At 18.6% G+C, this 20,662-nt stretch overlaps 2 protein-coding genes and 1 pseudogene across 3 annotated transcripts in view; 2 read left to right on the forward strand and 1 right to left on the reverse strand.

Moving 5' to 3' along the window:
• Nucleotides 1-489: 489 nt before the first annotated feature.
• LOC122719295 lies at nt 490-6,096 on the forward strand (annotated as a pseudogene).
• A 1,673-nt stretch (nt 6,097-7,769) lies between these two features.
• LOC122719299 (60S ribosomal protein L11) lies at nt 7,770-9,427 on the forward strand. The gene is made up of 4 exons (XM_043944999.1): nt 7,770-7,955; nt 8,333-8,482; nt 8,554-8,701; nt 9,234-9,427. The coding sequence occupies exons 1-4, from the start codon at nt 7,875-7,877 to the stop codon at nt 9,359-9,361; spliced, it is 507 nt and encodes a 168-aa protein (XP_043800934.1). The 5' UTR covers nt 7,770-7,874; the 3' UTR covers nt 9,362-9,427.
• A 6,155-nt stretch (nt 9,428-15,582) lies between these two features.
• LOC122719293 overlaps nt 15,583-20,662 on the reverse strand; it is a 24,718-nt gene continuing 19,638 nt past the window's right edge. The window contains exons 3-8 of one of the 2 annotated variants that reach the window (XM_043944992.1): nt 20,356-20,634; nt 18,895-19,440; nt 18,329-18,565; nt 18,060-18,155; nt 17,172-17,273; nt 15,583-15,862 (exon numbers count right to left, since the gene is read on the reverse strand). In XM_043944992.1, coding sequence (XP_043800927.1) covers nt 15,653-15,862; nt 17,172-17,273; nt 18,060-18,155; nt 18,329-18,565; nt 18,895-19,440; nt 20,356-20,634 — 1,470 coding nt within the window. In that variant the 3' untranslated portion in view covers nt 15,583-15,652. The remainder of the gene's footprint in view (nt 15,863-17,171; nt 17,274-18,059; nt 18,156-18,328; nt 18,566-18,894; nt 19,441-20,355; nt 20,635-20,662) is intronic. The other variant, XM_043944993.1, reaches the window with a different exon arrangement.

Consider the following 20,662-nt stretch of genomic DNA (forward strand, 5'->3'; position numbering starts at 1 on the left):
CTATTAGCTAATATTTCGTAAATATTACGTGTATATAAGTTGACTGTCTGAATACCTAACTTAATATAATATTCTTTATCTTTTTACAAAAGAACATTGTAATAGAAGTTTCTAATAGAACGTTTATTCCTTAATATTAATCACTTTACGTAATAACCTTCCTTTGCATGTTTCTAATATACTACCAGTATAACCAATAATTATTTCCATCGAGCTAGACTATGCAGAAATAGTCTGGAAAAAATCATTACCGATAAATTATACTTCATTTATGTTGATTTATTAAATTCCTTTTTCTATTGAAGCAATGCTCCATGAATAATGAATAATCTATGATCATGTAATGAATATTTAATTATCTTTCTTTCTTTTTCTCTTATCTCTATTATCTTTCAAAGAAGTATAACAATTCAAGCTAGCAACAATCTGCACACAATTTTATTCATCAGTGAAATTTTATTTCATTTTTTTCAACAATTTCTTAAAATTATGATAGAGCAAGTAATGTTAAAAAGAGTCATTTACATTACGTGGCTTAGTGTAGCTTTGTGCTTCTGTTGACCAATTTCTGCTAATAACAGTAGAAATCAAATCATTGCTTTTAGATTTTTACAAATCTTTACTATTATTAGCTCTTGTTTGGGAAGCTTGCCTATGTTTCATTTGATATATTTACACCAAGACGATATCGTCATTATCGCTAAGTCTATAAGCATAGTGGTAGTTTTTATTCAACTAATTGTTCAAACCACTATATGCGCGATCAAACATGACACTTTACAAGTAAGTTATTATACAATAATATACAAGATGATATAAAAAGATATATAATAACAGACATAAAGAAAAAAAGGAAAGAAAAAGAAGAAAATATTAGAATAAAATTGGTCTTATCGGATAATTAATTAATTTAAAAATTAAAATTGAATTATATGACATAATTAAATTATTATATATTTAAGAATATAAAATTTAAATTCTTATTTATTTCCTATTAATTATTGTATTTAAATTATGTATTATGTACAAATTTATTATTTGCAATAATCTTTTTTTTTTAAATAATATGGAAAATATTATTTATTTATAATTCATCTACTTTTAGAAAGTGTTAAATGGTTAATTAAATGATTAGTTAAAAAAGACTAATAAAATAAAGATTTTTCATTGCATTGATGTAACAATAATTGTTACAAAATATTAAAGTTTATATTATAAAAAATTAGAAATAAATTTATTATCGAAAGTTAATAGTGATTGCTGAATGTGATAAATTATATAAAATTTGTTTTATATTTTAATTAGTATTTCTTTTATTTTCTAAAAACCCATTAAAAAAATTTTAAAAATTTTAAAAATTCAAAAAATTAAATTAGTTAATGTTAACTTTACTTAATTTATTTTATTTATCATATAAGATGTGAACAATTATTTATTTCAAAATGTAAATTGTCTCTGATTATATTTTAATAATAATCGAATTCAATAACAATCCCTTTTTATCCGAATTTAGTTAGTTTTGCAATAAAATTACTACTACTAAAAAATTAAAATTACTACTAAAATTACTGATACTAAACTATACTATACTAACTACTATATTAAAAAATTAAAATTAAAAAATATATAAAAAATTAAAATTACTACTAAAATTACTGATACTAAACTATATTATACTAACTATTATATTAAAATTAAATAGTAATACTAAAATATTAAAAACTCTGCAATAAAATACAATGTTAGAAAAAAGTATGATGTTATTTATTAATTATCAAATTATCATATACATTCATTTTATAAAATAATTTTAAAACGTATAAATTATATATCTTTTTATATATTATTTGACTTTTGTACAATAATTTTTACAAATTAAAATATCTTAAAAAGAAATATAAAATGATAAATATATTTTTGAAAAATATAAATATATATATTTATAATCAATATATTTATAAATTACAATATATATATATATATATATATTGTTATATTAAAATATAAAAAATATATCAGAATAATAGATTTAATCTAGTATATTTTAGTAACTTTAATTTTAAATATGTACTTTAAATTTAAAATATGTTTCCTTAAAGAAAAATATAATATATTATATATTATCAATATATAATTTATATATTGTTTTATATTATATATTATTTCATCTTTATCAGTTTTAATTTAAAAATAATATTAATAAATGCTTTCATTTTTTCAAATTTACGATTAAATGTTAAAAAAAATTTTCACAAATAATATATTATTAAAAAAATAAGAATATATTATTATTATTTAAAAATTTATATTCGCAATATTAAAAAAGTAAATTTATATTATCGATTTATATTATCGATTATTTATATTATCGATTAATAGAATAAAAATTAATAGAAATTTAATGATTTATGGATGAAAATGATTATATTTATTATTATATATGTTTTATTATACATATTTTATTATAAATTATTTATCATAAATTAACAGCATATAATCGAAGAAATAATAACCTATATTAAAGAGGCAAAATAATACGAAAAGGAAATTATCCAGAAATATGTAGCAAAATGTTATATCCTTTATGGAAATGCTATAGTAATTTCATACTTAACTACGACGATATTTATATTAGGACCTATATTCTTACCTGTTTCCTTACCATTCTATACAGAATTTCCATTAAGCCTTAATAATACAGCAGTATATATTATAATATATTTCCATCAATGTTTCTTTGCTTATCAATGTTCTGCAACTGTATGCCTAAGCATATTTGGAGCGCTTTTATTGTGGTTCGTGGTCATTAGATTTGAATGTTTGATCGTGAAGATACAGAATATTTCAAACAAAGATATGATGGTCATTTGTATAAAAAAACAATTACAAATCAGGAGGTAAAGATAATCAACTTGTTGATTATTTCTTCTTCATTAATCTTAATAAACTTTACATATTATAATCTTAATAAACTTGAAATATATTGTTCGTTCCTTTTCAGCAACTTTTTTCTTTATGCATAACCAACTCTAATTTTTGAATTATTCGCAAAAAATTTTTGGTATTATATTATTGAATTCTGCTTATTATATGTGTATGTCTATACAAAATATCCTAAAAATGAAAATATAAATAATGAACAAATTATAATATTCAATACTATTCAATATTTACAAATTATAATATTCACACTATTCAATTCATATATTATTCTTGAACGCATATATAAATTAAATTCAATATAATAAAATTCAATATAATAAAATTCAATATAGTAAAATTCAATATAATAGTATTAATTTTTGTAAATAATTCGAAAACTGCCGATCGTCAATTGTGTATAAAAAAAAAAGTTGATTAAAACAATATTTTACGATATATTTTAAAGTCATTAAAATCAATGAGGAGAGAACTAATCAATAGGATTAACATTTTATAATGTATAGATTAAATTATTTTTATTTATATTCATTGTAAGCAATTTATTTTTTAGATACGCAAAATAGCCAATTGTCTCCAGCATATCATTTTTTACACTATAATAGCAACATCATTTAATATGACTTGCTGGTATTATATTAATAATGGTAAATTTTATGATATCTTATGTATGTAATATTTTTCATAATTCAGTCAATTTGTCAATTAATTTCTTTCTTATCGATTTCAATAAATTTAAAATATGTTAAAAGTATCATTTTTTTTATATAATCGATTAGACTTAATTTTCGATTTATTCACAAAAAACTTTTAATGATATATTGAATTCTACTTATAGATGTGCATTCGTGATAACATGTGATGCATTTATATATAATATATAATATATGTATATATATATATATATATATATATACATATATATATAATAGATACATATATAATACATACATAATACATATATAATTTGATTTTGAGATAATTTTAAGTAATATTTTTTGTTACTTTGTAAAAGTATATATTAGGACCTATATAACTAAAAAAATTTTGTTATGACTTTATTAATGAGTTATTAACAAAAAATTGAATTGATCAATCGCGGAAACCTAGTTGAGCAATGACAATAGTATTAACTACATATTACCGACTGAGCACGAATAAATTCAAGTAACATATATCAAAGAAAATGTGTTGAATATTATACTTTATTCATTATTCATGATATAATTCGATATATCAAAAAAAAAAAAAAAAATATTTGTTATATAACAATTATATATATTATATGTTTATGCTTAAAATCAGTTTATGTTTTATTAATCAACTTCTGGAATTTCTTGTATAAACATATAATAAATGCAAATCATGTAACAATGCTTATAGATTTTTATAAGAAATAGCAAAAGTTTTTGTGAATAATTAAAAAATTAAATTTGATGTAAAAAAAAAAATTGCTCAAAATGATTTCTTTCATAACATATTTTAAAGTCATTAATATCGATGGAAAAACTGATTTATCTTATAATGATATAATATAATAATATAATATAATTTGTAACCAAAATCCTCTATTAATTATAAAAATACAGTTTATCACATGTTTAATCACCTGTTTCACTGCACTCATAGAAGTTTATTTATATGCATGGCCAGCGCAATATATGGATGATATGGTAAAAATCGTTTACATGTACATTATTATTTATATAAAATATTTACAAAAATTTAGAAATTACATTTAGATTCAATGTAAATAATTGAATTCGATAATGAATCGAATACATTCATTATTCAGATCGGAATAGAAACATAAGTGGACTTGGATAAATTTAAACAGATTCGTATGAGTGTAAACAAGATAAGAATATACAAATATATAACTTGATATTTTTGAATAATCTAACGTTCCATGTTGCATTAATATAATTAATATGTGTTAATTATAAGTAACAGTTATTTTAATATTATTATCTTATTATTATCTTATAATTTCCAAAATTAATGCATTTAATTTCTCTCAATGCAATCCAAAAAATTGAACTATCTTGTTTATTAAATTATTTAAATTATTTAAGAATTTATATATCATACGTACCTATTTAACTTGATCCGAGCTCAAAGAAAATAAATTTTTAAAATAGATAAATAGAAATAAATATTTTAATTTTTTTCAATGATATAACATTTTATAAATAAAATTTTCTTTGAAATCTTCTTTGAACACATAAAAAGATAGTATTTTAAATATATGTATTTAAACAAATATTATTTTGAAATTAATATTTTATCGAAATTAATAATATTCTAAATAACAGTATTTTAATTATAAAATATATTTTTATATTTATATTAAGTTAACAAAGATAAGTGTATTTATTATATAAATATATATTTATTATATAAATATAGAGAGTGCATATATTCTTAAGACTATTAACTATCCTATCCTATTTGAAGAATCGATTTCTAAAAATCAAAACAAATATAAAAATTAACTTATTTATAAACAATATAAGTTTGCATTAAATAAAACGAAATTGAAACAGAATGAGACGGTTACGTAACAAAGACAGTTTCTCTATCTTTATTTTTTTCGTTTAATAAACTTAAATTGTTTATAATAAATAAATATGAATAAATAAATTATCTCATTATCAACATTTAAGATTTTTAAATTTCAAATAAAGTTATTTGTATCATTGAAAAAATGAAAATAATTAATTTCAAATAAAAATTTGATTTATTTGTATATTTTATATATTTTTATTCAATATATAATTTATATTCATTTACATGTACATATATATAATTAATTGAATCATATATATAATTAATTTTCCATAATTTCTAGAGTAAAAATGTTTCAATAAGTGCATATAATTTAAAATGGTATGAACAGACATCAGAAATGCAACAAAATATATTGATTATGCTGATATTTCAAAAACCAATATCTCTTCCATCAATTTTTTAGTGCCAAAACTTTCTCTGCGCTCTTATTGTGCGGTAAAATTATTTAATTCTTTAAACATTAATTATAAATTAATTAATTAAGAATAATATATAAATGATAAATTAATAATATTTCAGTATTTGTCCAATGCCTTCTCTATCTTCACAGCTTTACGAGTTATATTAAAAAATAATTCAATATAAACATATTTATTATTAAAATATTAATTTAATATATTATTTTAATTATATAATGGAGTGATTATAAAATATAAAATGATAATAGGAATAATGTTTATATTTTATATTTATAATATTTATAAAAATTTAAGCAAATATTAGTGTAAACTAGTAAAATAAGTTTGAATCATTTTATAAATAGAATTATAATTAAAATCAATGAATAAATCATAATTACAAAATTGTGTTAAAAAACATTATTTTAATTTAATTATAGATTGATTGATATGAAATCTTATATAATAAAAATATTAAATAAAATATTATAACGTATTAATGTTTATTACATATATATAAAAAATACAATAATCTAAATCAGATCAAATGTTATTGATACTTTATATGATACTTCACAAAAAATTTTATGATTTTGAATCTACAAAAACTAAAAAGATAAAAATAAATCATTTATAATTACTTTGCACAATGAAATGAAAAAAATATTATTTCTTTAATAAAAATAAAACCCCATGCCTATGTAAATAATGAAAATATATTATTTACTGTTTCATTTTTATTCTATACTTTCAATGATTTATAAATATGGAAATTTAATGTTTTATAAATTAGAATGTGATTTATAATCATGTTCATGATTTTGAATAATTTATTATCTATATTTTTCAAATTTTTTTTCTATAATATGTACATATTTTAAAATATAAAATATATTTTAACTTTTAAATTTTTAAATATGAAATATAAAAAATTTAAATAAAAAATATAGAAAATTTTAATTTTAATTTCTACTATTGTATTTAATTAAAAATTAAAATCACACAAAAGAAAAATATGATAATCAATATGAGAAATAATTGAATTATGTTAGCTACAATATTGAGATATAATAATTGCATTGAAATATGCATATAATAATTATTAATTAACTGAATAATTTCATTGAATTCTTGATTTATTATAACATTTTATTAAAAATAAATATTTCATAAACTCAAAAAGAAACATCTCTTAGGTAATTTCTAATAATTGACTGTATTTTAATATTGTTATTAATTTATTTTCTCTATATCATATTTAAAGTAAATTATGTTATTAATAATACATACATACATATACATATTTTTTATCATAAACATTACAAAATATTTTACTTGATCTCAAATTATATATGTAAATAATTTATTTTATATTAGATTTTTATTTATGAGATTACTTAAAAACATTTTTTTGTAGTACTTTTTTACTCAATAGAGGGCGATATTGATTCGTTCTTTCCGGTTCATCATGGCGGTAAGTGTGGAATTGTTGTTTTTAAAATAAATTTTATAATCTTTAAATACCAAAGACATCAAATATTAATAAATTATTTTTTATGTATTATAAAAAAATTACTATTATTTATTTATTATTGATTAATATCTTTTTCATTAATATATTAGAATTATAATTTAATATATGACAGTTGATTGAGGTTTGTGATCAGCATGTATAACAAATATAACCTAGATTTATTTAATGATGTTTATAATTTTATAGTTTTAAATTAATTGTTTATATATAATAGTTTAAGAAAATAGTATGGGAAGTTAAATTAATTTATTATTAGAATAAAATGTTTTGAATATTTTTTTATTTTTATATATAATAGGAATGTATAATTTTGTTGAAATCGTATTAAAGTAATTTTCTTACAGGATTCAAAGAAATCTTCAGAAAAAAAAGTTGAAAAAAGAATCGAGAAAAAAGTGAGAAAAGAGCCTAAGGATGCATCAAAGAATATTATGCGTGAAGTACGCATTCGTAAACTTTGTTTGAATATTTGTGTGGGTGAATCTGGTGATAGACTAACCCGTGCTGCAAAGGTACTTATAAATATTACTTATATTTTCTTTATATATTATGTTATACACATTTTTGTTAATATATTACATTTGTGTTAAATTCATAATTACATTCATAACTTTCTTCTTTTATGCCACTTTAACTATTATATAAATATATAAACATTTTTTTTATATTTTCGTTTATAATAAGAATTGATTTTAAAAAATTAATTTTCTTTTTTATGGAATTATATTTTTATAAATAAAAATATAAATAATAAATATATATATATAATATTTAACAATATTAATATATAACAATAATTTATAACAATATATATAACAATAATATATAACTATATTATAAATATATATTATTCATTATTTCAATTATATTATTTATTTTATTTTTATAGGTATTAGAACAATTAACTGGACAACAACCTGTATTTTCCAAAGCAAGATATACTGTTCGATCTTTTGGAATTCGTCGTAATGAAAAAATTGCAGTACATTGCACAGTACGAGGTGCTAAAGCAGAAGAAATTCTTGAACGTGGATTGAAAGTAATTCTATTACTTAAATTAAATGTTTCATAATATTTTCCGTTTGATATTTTTTTTTTTTTTTTTTAAAGGTACGAGAATATGAATTACGAAAAGAAAATTTTTCTGGTACCGGAAACTTTGGTTTTGGTATTCAAGAACATATTGACTTAGGAATTAAATATGATCCTAGCATTGGTATTTATGGTTTGGACTTCTATGTTGTTCTCGGACGCCCAGGTTAGTTTATTTTCATTTTATATTCTATGAAAAATCAATTTATTAAATATATAAATATATGCACATTTGGCATAATAGTTACTACTATATTCAGTCGTATCTATATTTATAAAATATGTGCTAAAATACAGGCTTCATATTTGCAACTCATGCCCACTTTATTATACTGGGTGTGTTACTTAATTGAAGCTACAATTTATATTTATATTTATATTATAAAAAATATATTATATTATATTATAATTATATTTATAATAAAAAATGAATTGAATAGAAATCTTAATTAATAGAATGATAACTTAAGAAATTTTGAAGACGATAAATAATTAACATTAATGATGTATGATAATTTATTAATTTACACAGCTTAATTTATTAATTTACTATGCTTTATATATTTCATTGTAAAAAATAATATAATTATAATAATTGAATTATAATAATTCAAAAAATAATAAAATAATAAATAAATAACTATTAATTAATAAAAATTATTTTGTGTGTAATTTATTATTTTTTTTTTTTTGTTAAGGTTTCAATGTAGCTCACAGAAGAAGAAAAACTGGAAAAGTCGGTTTTCAACATAGACTTACCAAAGAAGATGCAATGAAGTGGTTTCAACAGAAATATGATGGTATTATTATAGCTGGAAAGAAATAATTACATAATTTGTATTTTACATTTCTTTCATAAAACTTTTAAAAATAAAATACCTGTTTAAAAAATTTTTATTAATATTTTTGTCACATTATTATTATTCCATTTACTATATAAGAAGTATATTTATTATTATAATAATTTTTTAATATTAATTTATTTTTTAATATTAATATTAATTTTTTAATATTTAATTTTATTTCATCATTTTATTTTATAACAATATTAAAACTTAAAAATTTTATAAATTATATATAGTTTTTCAAAATTGATTTCTTATGAAATATTTTGAAAATTATCTTCAATAATAATATTTATGATAAAGCAAATCATACATATATTTACTATAGAATTTTAACAGATTTTATTAATAACCACTATATCATATCACTATTATATTAAAATATATAAATAAGTCATGCATAAGAAAATAATATAGGAATATTTTATATTCCAATTATTAATATTATTAAAAATTAATATATTGGTTTTAATTAACGTTTAAAGTTAGATAATTATTACATCATTTATAAAAAACAGTAAATAATACAATACATGAAAATACAGAAGACCATCGTATATAATATAATTCTATTATTTATTATATATGGTATTTATTTATGTTATTTTCTTTGCAAAAGATTATGAGTAGATAAATTAATAAGAAAATTTTATTTAATATCACGATTTAACTGTTTAGATTTCATTCTCAAGAGATCGCGATATATTTGAAAGATATAAATATTACTTTTAAGATAATTTTAAAACTGCTATCTTCTAAGGAAATGTAATTTTAAATAATGAGAAAAGAATTTATAATTATAGTTTTATATCTCTTATAATAAAAGTATTCTTTAGAAATGTGAACTAATTATATAGTTTTCTTTTTTTAATTTCAAAATCCATTATTATTAATTCTTTATGATAATGATATGCATAAAATATTTTTAATTGAAATTTTAAGCAAAATGTTCACATTTCTATGAACATATTTTACATTTATTTTTTGAAATAGAAATGAAAATTTGATATTAATTATTATATTTTGTTTTTATTACTATAAAAATGTCTACAAAATAAAATTAATAAGGGTATTGGAAAAATACAATATTAATTAATTTTTTATATAAATAGTTTATTTAAAATATTTTTAACTCAAATAATATCTACATAAATGTACATATGTATATATATAAATAATGTATATAAATTTTAGTTTATTGAAATATACTAAAACTGAAATTGTTTTTTTGAATAATGATATTTTTAAAAAATATAAATACATTTTACTACATGAAAATAAATTTATTTTCCAGTACCCTTATAATAGTATTCTAGTATTATCAAAATATAATTAATAAAACTTGAAGCATAATTATTTTTTTCAAACTGTATTATCTAATTAATATTAGAACAGTTATTAATAACATACATACATATAACAAAGCATATATTTTTTTTTTTCATAATCTATTTTATATTTAATAATTTTTTGATATTTATATGTATCTTTGGTTTTAATCTAATATGTATATAGTATCATGGTATTAATATTTAATATCGATTTTAGCAATCAAAACAAACACAAAAACTGATATATAAAAATTGAAAATTATTTATTAAGTTATAAACTGAAATTTTGATTGGATAAAGCGAGATATTAATATGATCGAGATAGCTATCTCTGTTTTATTTCATCTACGGTATACTTAAAATATTTATAATTTAATAAATAAGATTTAATTGTTTTTATATTTATTTAGATCTCTAAAATCGATTTTCCAAAGATATCTGATTAAATGAATATTAAAATTTTGAATATATAAATTATTTTAAAACATGTGAAATAGAGTCATAACAGGTATATAAGAAATGTGCTCCTTTTAATTTTTATATGACATCCATAAATAATTACATTATAATACTCTCTCATATCTATCTAACTTGATATAATCAAGCAGATAAAAAGGCAAAATATTTCCCTCAGTCTCCAAATTGTTTCATTATCTAGACGCCATATCTGGACTAATATTATGAATATATACTATATTTTATTTAATAACAGCTAAATATATATATATATTATATAATTTATGTATAATATAATATAATATTATATAAATTTATATAATCTATAATATTATATAATCTATATATTCAAAAATTAAAATATTTAATATCTTGCATAACTTACAATTAATTAAATATAAAATATATCATATTAAATTATACATATATTTTATGAAAGAAAAAAAATATTTCATATTTTACTATGAAATTAATAAATTTTTTTCTTTTTTTTTTATGAACAAGTAAATGTATTTAATCTTTTGCATTGAGATAAATAAAATGCTTTTCATATAGTTATATATTTTGTAATTGCTTACATTAAATATACAAATTATAGTTGTTGCAATGCATTTTATGAAATATGCTTAATATATCAAAAAATAAATTATATTAAACATGGCATAATTTGTACAATATATTACATAATGTACAATGTGAAATATAAGAATATTTCAATATTTTATATAATAAGAATTATAACTGTTATAATTATTATGCAATATATTAATTGATATATATTGCCAACTAATAATTTCAAGTACAATACAAAGGATTAAATCATTTACTTTATTTCATTTACTTATACATTGTATGTAAACATATATACATATGTCATTTTTTATTTTTGATATATACTTTTTAAATCAAGTAAATAAAAATTAATAAAATTATATAAAAGAATAATTTTCGATCAACGTATTCTAAATAATTTACACAATATATCTTTAAAATTTTTCAATAAATTTATATTTCAAATTAGAAAAACTTATAATAAATTCAAAGTTTACTTGTTTTTTTTTAGAGAATATGTACTTGTACTTTTTAGAGAATATAAATAATTTTGTAAATTATATATAAAGTATTTTAAATTATAAAATTGTAATTGTAAATATGATAAATTAATAAATTAAAATATTTTAATTACGTCATATTTCTTAAGTAATATGTTAACTAAAGAGATATCTAGAAATTTTAAAAATATTTGCAAAAAACAAGCAAAAATTTAATTAATTTTAATAATTTATTATTCTAAATCATTTCACTTTCATTCTTTTTTTTTTTCATTCTATTTTTCTCATTTGTTTGTTTCATTTTTAATTCTTTTTTGTACTTTAAAATTTAATTTATCAGAACTGATGATATTGAAATGCGTTAACAATATAAATACGTAAAAAATTAAAAATTATTTAATAAATTATTAATAAAAAAAAAATGAAAAATAAATTCAATGTATAGATGTAATATTGAATTTCAAATGTATTTTTGATTTTAATTAATTATTATGAATATTAAATATTATTATTCAAGTATAAATATAATAAACAATATTAAAATTGAATACTTTGACATTATAAAATTTTTTAAATCTGCATTCCTAAAAAAAAAGATGATAAAAACAATAGAAAAATATAATATACAATTCCTTAAAGATGTGTAATACAATAGGATTTGATTATCCGAATTATATAATTAATTATAAAAATTAATTACATCGGATAATTAAATTTTAATACTTATATATGATTGCTATGATTGCATTTGATATGAAGAATGAAAACTTATTATATATATACTTTAATTTTATTTTTTTTTCAAATTAAAATTAGACTTATCTATACAAATTAAATTAAAAAAAATATATATATATAATATAGTAAATAATATAGATAAGTATTTACATTTCCTTTTGGCGCTTGATATTATTCGGATAAAAAATGGTGAGGAAATCAAAGTTTTATTATACTTTTTCTTGCAAATTAATATTTGTAATTTAACATTATGTAACATTGAATTTTAATTTCAAATATCAAGCGATTCATAATTAATATTTTTATCGTAATATAATTATATTAAAAATTTAAAAAATGAAAATTATCATTTGAAATTATTTTATACTTACTTAATGTAAAACAGCTTTTTCTTTTTCAAATTTTTCTTTTTTTAAACATATTTAATAATATTAAACTGTTTTTGTAAGTTACTTAAAGCTATACATTTTAATGCTTACAATATTTTTGTTTATAAAATCTTTTTAACTAAAAATCAAAATAATTTAAAAATAAATTCATATATATGTATACATATATATATATGATATAATAATGGCTTGCTATTTATTGGTTTTCTTTGCTTTGTTAATTATTATATATGACAAAATTTAAGTCTAAGCAATAGTTATTGAAACATATTATATATCGTATTTAATATTTAATAATTGTTTTATGAAAGTTTAATTTGTAAATATTGTACAAAATCAGCAGTTTATTAAAAATTATATACTTACATGCCCATAAGCTATATATAAGCTATTATTTGATTTAACAAATATATAATAAATATATTATATAAATTATAATATTTTATATGTTTCTACATTGATAAAATAATAATTTTATTTTTATTAAAATATGATAATTTTATGATTATATTTATTTAAATAAATTAAATAAATAATTAGAGATAATAAATATTGAATTTTTTATAAAAATTTGAAAAAATAATCTTTATATTCACACGAAGTTAATTGTTAAGAAAAAAAAATTTTAATAGAAAAATAAGCGATTCTAATATTATATTATATATATTATAATTATATATATTATTATATGTTAATTAAATGTTATATGTTTATTAAATGTTATTAAAAGATCAATGCAATGAATAAGAAGTATAAGTTAAAAAATAAATCATAAATTAAAAATCAAAATAAATCAAAATTTAAAAAAAGTGAATCAAACTTATTAAATAATATTTAAATTCAGATATTAATTTTTATATTATTAAAAATATATAACTTTTAATTATAAATCAATTTACATCTGATAAAAATGAGATATAAAAAATAAAATGAATAATATATTCGTGATATTATTAGAATGATTTATATTATTGATTTTATATATTATATTATTGAAATATTATTGATATTTATATTTGTATAATATTTATCTAAATATTTATAAGCGAAAAAATGGATAAATGAAATTATTTAAATAAAATAACGAATGAAATAAAATGTAGAAAAAATTTTAAATAGATTTAAGTATAGATATAAAGTAATAAATGTTATAAATATAATAATTATAAATTTCAACATATTTTATATATCAAAGAAATATATTAAATAATTATCCAAAAATAATGAAGTATTACCATAAGATAATAATATTAAGATATAAAAAAAGGTAAACAAGAATATTATATAATAATAAAAGATATTTAAAAAAAATTTTATAAAAATTTATAGTTTTTATTTATATAAAAAAAATTATATAAACTATTATATAGTTTTCCATTATTGTTTTTCATTATCCATATATATTTTCCATAGTTTTCCATTAATTATAACTATAGTTAATATTATTAAAATATTAATTAAATTCTTTTTACATGTTTTTTCATAAATATAATTTTTAATAACTGGTGATTTTTATATGATTTTTTTAGAAATATATACGTTTACAAAAGATATTTTTAATTTTTATATATTGCATAGAAATGTATTAATTTATTCATATACGAAATATTTTAAACATAATTCTATAATAAAAATAAATATGCAAAAATTTTGTAAGTATTAAATTGTTCAACTTTTAATAATAATCACTGTATATCTCTACATAATGTATAATATATACTCTATTAAATATATATGTGTATTAAATAAAATTGCAAAATCATAACTAATATAAAAAATTTTTTTCCTCTTTTAAGTTATTTTTTTTTTTATATAGCAAAAAATATTTTGATAGCATCAATATAAGAAATTTATAATAATGAATTATGAATGAAATTTATAAATGAATTAATAAGCTATCTTATGCAAAATGAATAAAATTAGCAAACACAATTGTATATAATGATTTTGTTATTGAATTATTTGTTAATGTTAATTTGAAGAAAAAAAATAATAAAAAAAATTATTAAAATAGATAAATATATAATGTGAATATTGTACACATATATGATGTCATAGTTATAAAAATATATATAGCAATGCTATATGCTGCCATGTTAATAGTATAAGTTAATAGTATAAAGAATTTATAATTGTATAATTATATATTATACAATATTAATATTGATTTTAAATAAAAAATTCAATTCAAATACTATAATTTGTAAATAAAGTATTTTTAAATAGCATTGAATAAAAAAAATACAATAAATTGTCTGAAGATTTTAGATTTGCATTGAAATTCAATAATGAAGAAGTTTTAAATATTACTTTCTTGTTGATCGATATATTTTATCAATATTGTGCTTTTCAATTTCTGAGAATCCTAAAATGCTTTCAATTGCATTCAAATGCCCATGATGATTTTCTTTATCCGTTAAGAAATAGTAAATCGCCGATTTTAGGAACTGCAATGTGATCTCTGGATCAAGGGCACCTTGATTATTACGTGCTTCTAGTATACGTCGGTACATTGCCTGTTAAACAGATTATATTTGCTAATCATTTTGGAAATAATTTCTATAAATTAAATTAATAACTGTGTATATTTTTAATTTTATACATTCCTTGGCAGTGTACTATATATATATATATATATATATATATATATTACATATTAGATCCAAACATAGTTTATTATTAAATCAATTAAAAATAAACATTTTAATACATTTATACAATTAAATACATTCATTTTGAGAATATTATTAACTCATTTTTCAGGATCTAACATGATAATAATGATATGATTTGTATGCAATGGTGCAAGCATATGATGCTTAAGCACGTGCAAACTTACATTAACTGAAGGATAATAAGAGGCTGTTTCTTTCAAGTGCACAAAATAGTTTTCTTCGAACCTAATAATACTGCATAATAACACAAACCAACTACATTTGTGCTTAAGTTGGCATGCAATTGTGACAAAGCATTATAATAAATACATTCTCTCATAAACTCTCATAATATAATTTATAAATAAAGACACGTGAAATCAATTCTTACCACTATCATAATTTTTATTTTCAAAATTAATAATAATTAAATTAAATATATTTAAATATTAATTAATACAAAATTAAATTTTTAAAAAATTAATTAATAATTATTATAAAAATACAAGAATAATTTTTACTAACTGATATAATATAATTCATGAAAAAAAATATTTAATATTATATAACAGACATACTAATTAAAAATAATACAATTATTTCTTTGGATACTACTTTATTAAAAAGTAAATAAATAAATAAAGTATAAATATTTGTTGTAATAATAATATATATGTATAAGTAATTTGTACAAACTATTCATCATTATATTTATATATTTATTTTATATTTATTTTCATGCTTGAAAAAATAGAATATATATACAAATTTATAAAAACTTAGTTTAATAATAATAAAATAAATTATTTATAAAAGTTAATTTAAATATAATATGTACATAAATAATCATATATAAAAAAAATTTTATAAGAATATTTGTTAAGAAATAATAGTTACAAATAAATAATAGTAAGTTTAACAATTTTTATTTAAAATTTACAAAATTAGCTAATATATTTTTATTATTTAAAGGGAAAAATGCAGATATTTCATTAAAAAAATAATTATTTAAATTATAAAAGTCCACTATTTTGCAAAAAAAGGAATCTCAACAAGGCAGAAATAAGAAAAAAATATTTGTTTGTGCATTTGTATGTGAACAAATACAACGTTGATGCTTAAAACAGTGGATGAGAATTGCGTCACGTGGCGATTCAGCAGAAATACAGACCTTACGTGTGCCAAGGACCCAGAGAGAAACAGCCTCCTGAGCACTTAATAAACTTTGGCTACGATCGGCTGAAATGTGAGGTTCAGGCGAGTAGCTTGTGTCCTGGAGTGTGAGCGGCGACCAAAAAAAGTGGCACATTATTAGTACAAGAGATTTGTGAATAACAAAGATGCACAGAAAGTGATGCATGAACAACAGTGATTCCTAAATTATATCTTATTTATTCTTATATATTTGAATTTTTATGTTTTATTGTTATAGAGATATAATCTACATTTCCTTAAGAAGAAATTATGAAAAAGTTAATAGAAATCTAAAATAATAAACAGTAAATAATATAAGAAATAAAATTAAATAATACAATATATAGAATTTTATTTGAAAGTAAAAATCATCAATAACTAAATAACTGAATGATTAAAAAGATAAAGAAATTGAAAAAAATTATATTATAAGAAGATAACATCTATAAACAATATATAAAACATTATTAATTAAATGAAATAATTCAAAAACGTTTTAAATTTAAAAACAGAATTACAAATCTTTAGAATTACAAATAGTATTAGATTAGATTATTAAATATTAGATTATTAAATATAATATTAGATTATTAAATATTTATTTTAAAAATAATTAAATACATTGTTTTTATATTAATGATACTTTTTAGTATTATTATACAAGTTATATGATAAATTTTATTATATAAAATAAAAATCATGCCATCTTATAGCGATGAAGATAAATATAAAGCTTCAATTATAAATGAAGTCAAGCATAAAGAATTTTTTTCCTTCATTTTTAATGTGCACTGTGTATAATATTACTATCATAATATTAACAATGTATAAAAGAAAATATAACGATTAAAATAAAAATATTTACCTTGATATTTTCTAATTCTGCTTGTGTAATTGTTAATTGTTGAAGTAATTCTGCAACAGTAACTTTTGGTGGTGTTTGATGCGCCTGTTCAAGTATCTATAATTTTATTTATAAAAAATAGATAAATATATAAATCTTAATTTTTAATTATGTATTTCAATTATGTATTCAAGAAATATTAAATATTATATAAGTTTAAAAAAATAAAATAAAATAAAAAAATTGGTAATATTTATATAAATAATGATAATATATATTATATAATATACCTGATCAGCTTGTTCTATACGTGCTGCTTCTTGACCTTTGGCATACATTTTCAGGTACATTTGTTTATTTCTTTCTTCTTGCTCATTTAATAGAGCCTTTTGTTCTGAGAGTTCTGTTTTTACAATTTCTAATTCCGCTTCTAATTCACGAGCTCGTGCTTCCGCAGTATCAACAGAAGGCCTCACTTCACAATAACGTGTATTTACTTCAGCTAATTGATTTAATAAACTTTCCACCTGAAATATAAAATAATTCATTGTATAAATTTATATATTGTATTACTAATAATTTTATTCTATATATATTTAATCAATTAAAAATTTACAGTTATAACTATTGTTTTATTATTTTCATTTAAAAAAAAAAAGCGAAAATATTTTTTGTTTTATCAAAAACAAAATCTTATATGTAAAAATTTTCTTGTATATATATAATTTTCTTTTCTTTTGATTTATTGTTGTATTTGATTAAAGAATCACATTTTTTTAAGTTATATCATCCTTCTTAAAATACTTTGCATGTGATAAATATTTAATATATATATATATTTTTTCTGAGATATCACCTTATCATTGTGTTTTTGCTTGAGATCTTGAAGTTCATCAACATGTCTACGATGCATTTCCTCAATTCTATTCTCATATAGATTCACCAATTTGCGCCTCTCTTCATCTCTTTCCGGTGTTTCTGTAGTTGATCTTATAAATGTATCGGAAGCATTACTTTCATCAACTTTATTAGGAGTCGTAGTGATATGAGTACTTTCTGGTTGCACTTCTGGTATAAATATAGAATCTTTCGAATGGACGGATCCGTCTTCGAAGTGACCCGAGTCCGCAAGAGAGGAGGGAAGATCAGAGGGAGCACGTTTTTCTGGAGTTTCTGGACTTGTGATCTTTCGTAGCGCATTTTCATCTGGTAAATCTTTGCTTGGGGATTCTGGAGAAAAAGGATTATTTTCTCGTACGGTAAGGGCATCGCTACTATCCGTTCTTTCATCTGGACTATTTAGAGAAGCTTTATATAATCTTAGCTCTACTACTTCCTTCGTTAATCGAAATATTTCCTGATCCTTCTCTTCAATCTCCTTTCGCGCTTCCTTTAATAAAGCCTAAACAACATAATTTTTATAATGATTAATGAGTAATGTTTTATACGAGTATTATTAATATATTATTATTATTAATATATACAAATAATATATAATAGTATATATAAATAAATAAATATTTATTTTTTATTATATATTATATATTATATTATTCTTTTTGTTAAAAATTTCATCATATTAAATTTTCTTATTCTTCTTTCTATTTCTTATTCTTCTTTCTATTTTAATTATCTTATAATTAATCTCATTATTAGTTGTTAGATTAATTAAAGATATAAGCCCATATTAAGTATCATGATATAATATAGCAATTTTTTAAAACATTTGCAATAAATAATATATCATTGCGCAAAAATTTATATTGTTGATTATCAAGTTAATGAATTCTAGCAATTGGAATTTAAATGAGTTCAATTTGATTTAAAATCCTTATTTAAATTAATCAAATGTTACTTGAATTCTTATTAAGTTGAATGTTTATTAAGTTCGAGTATTTAATATGAATCAGTAAATATCTAAAATAGCACTGATCTATAATAATAAAAGAAATTTTGAATATATTGTTAAATTATGTTATCATTATATATCACTTTCATTATCATATTTTTTTTCGCTTTCAATATTTTACAAACAACATACATATATTTACTTTTATTATCTTTCAATAATACATTTATTAATTTCATCATTTTAAATTGATAAAATTCAAATTATATGACTTCAAGTTCCTTGAATTCAAGTAATTTGAACGAAGCTTTACGAAGTTATCTCTTTACATATATTCTTCTATTGTTAATTAGTTTGGGCCAGTGTACACTCAAGACTTAAGATACCATTGCAAATGGATTAATTACTGCAATATACACAAAATATAAGATAATGTCATAAATGATAAAAAACAATATTAATTATTACCTGAAATTTCCTAACTTGTCTAGCTGCTCTTTGGGTAGGTGTAAGATATTGTTCATTGTCACCAGTATGATTTGAACAATGAACAACGTATCTTCGTGATCTACCAGACCATGTGGTACCGTTGAGAGCAAACGTAGCATGATCACAGGCGCTTGCGGCACTGCAGGCACTTCCGTAACTTTTCACGCTTTCTGCATCGCTATCGTCGGCAATTCCAGTGCCTGATCCTCCAGAGGCCGCGTGTCCAGGCCGCGGCCTCGCCGGCGTCAATGAAAGACTCTAAAATAATGAGAAAAAAAAAAAAAAA

Source organism: Apis laboriosa, unplaced genomic scaffold (genome assembly GCF_014066325.1).
Source record: "Apis laboriosa isolate Shangri-la unplaced genomic scaffold, ASM1406632v1 scaffold71_cov137, whole genome shotgun sequence".
Taxonomy (NCBI): domain Eukaryota; kingdom Metazoa; phylum Arthropoda; class Insecta; order Hymenoptera; family Apidae; genus Apis; species Apis laboriosa.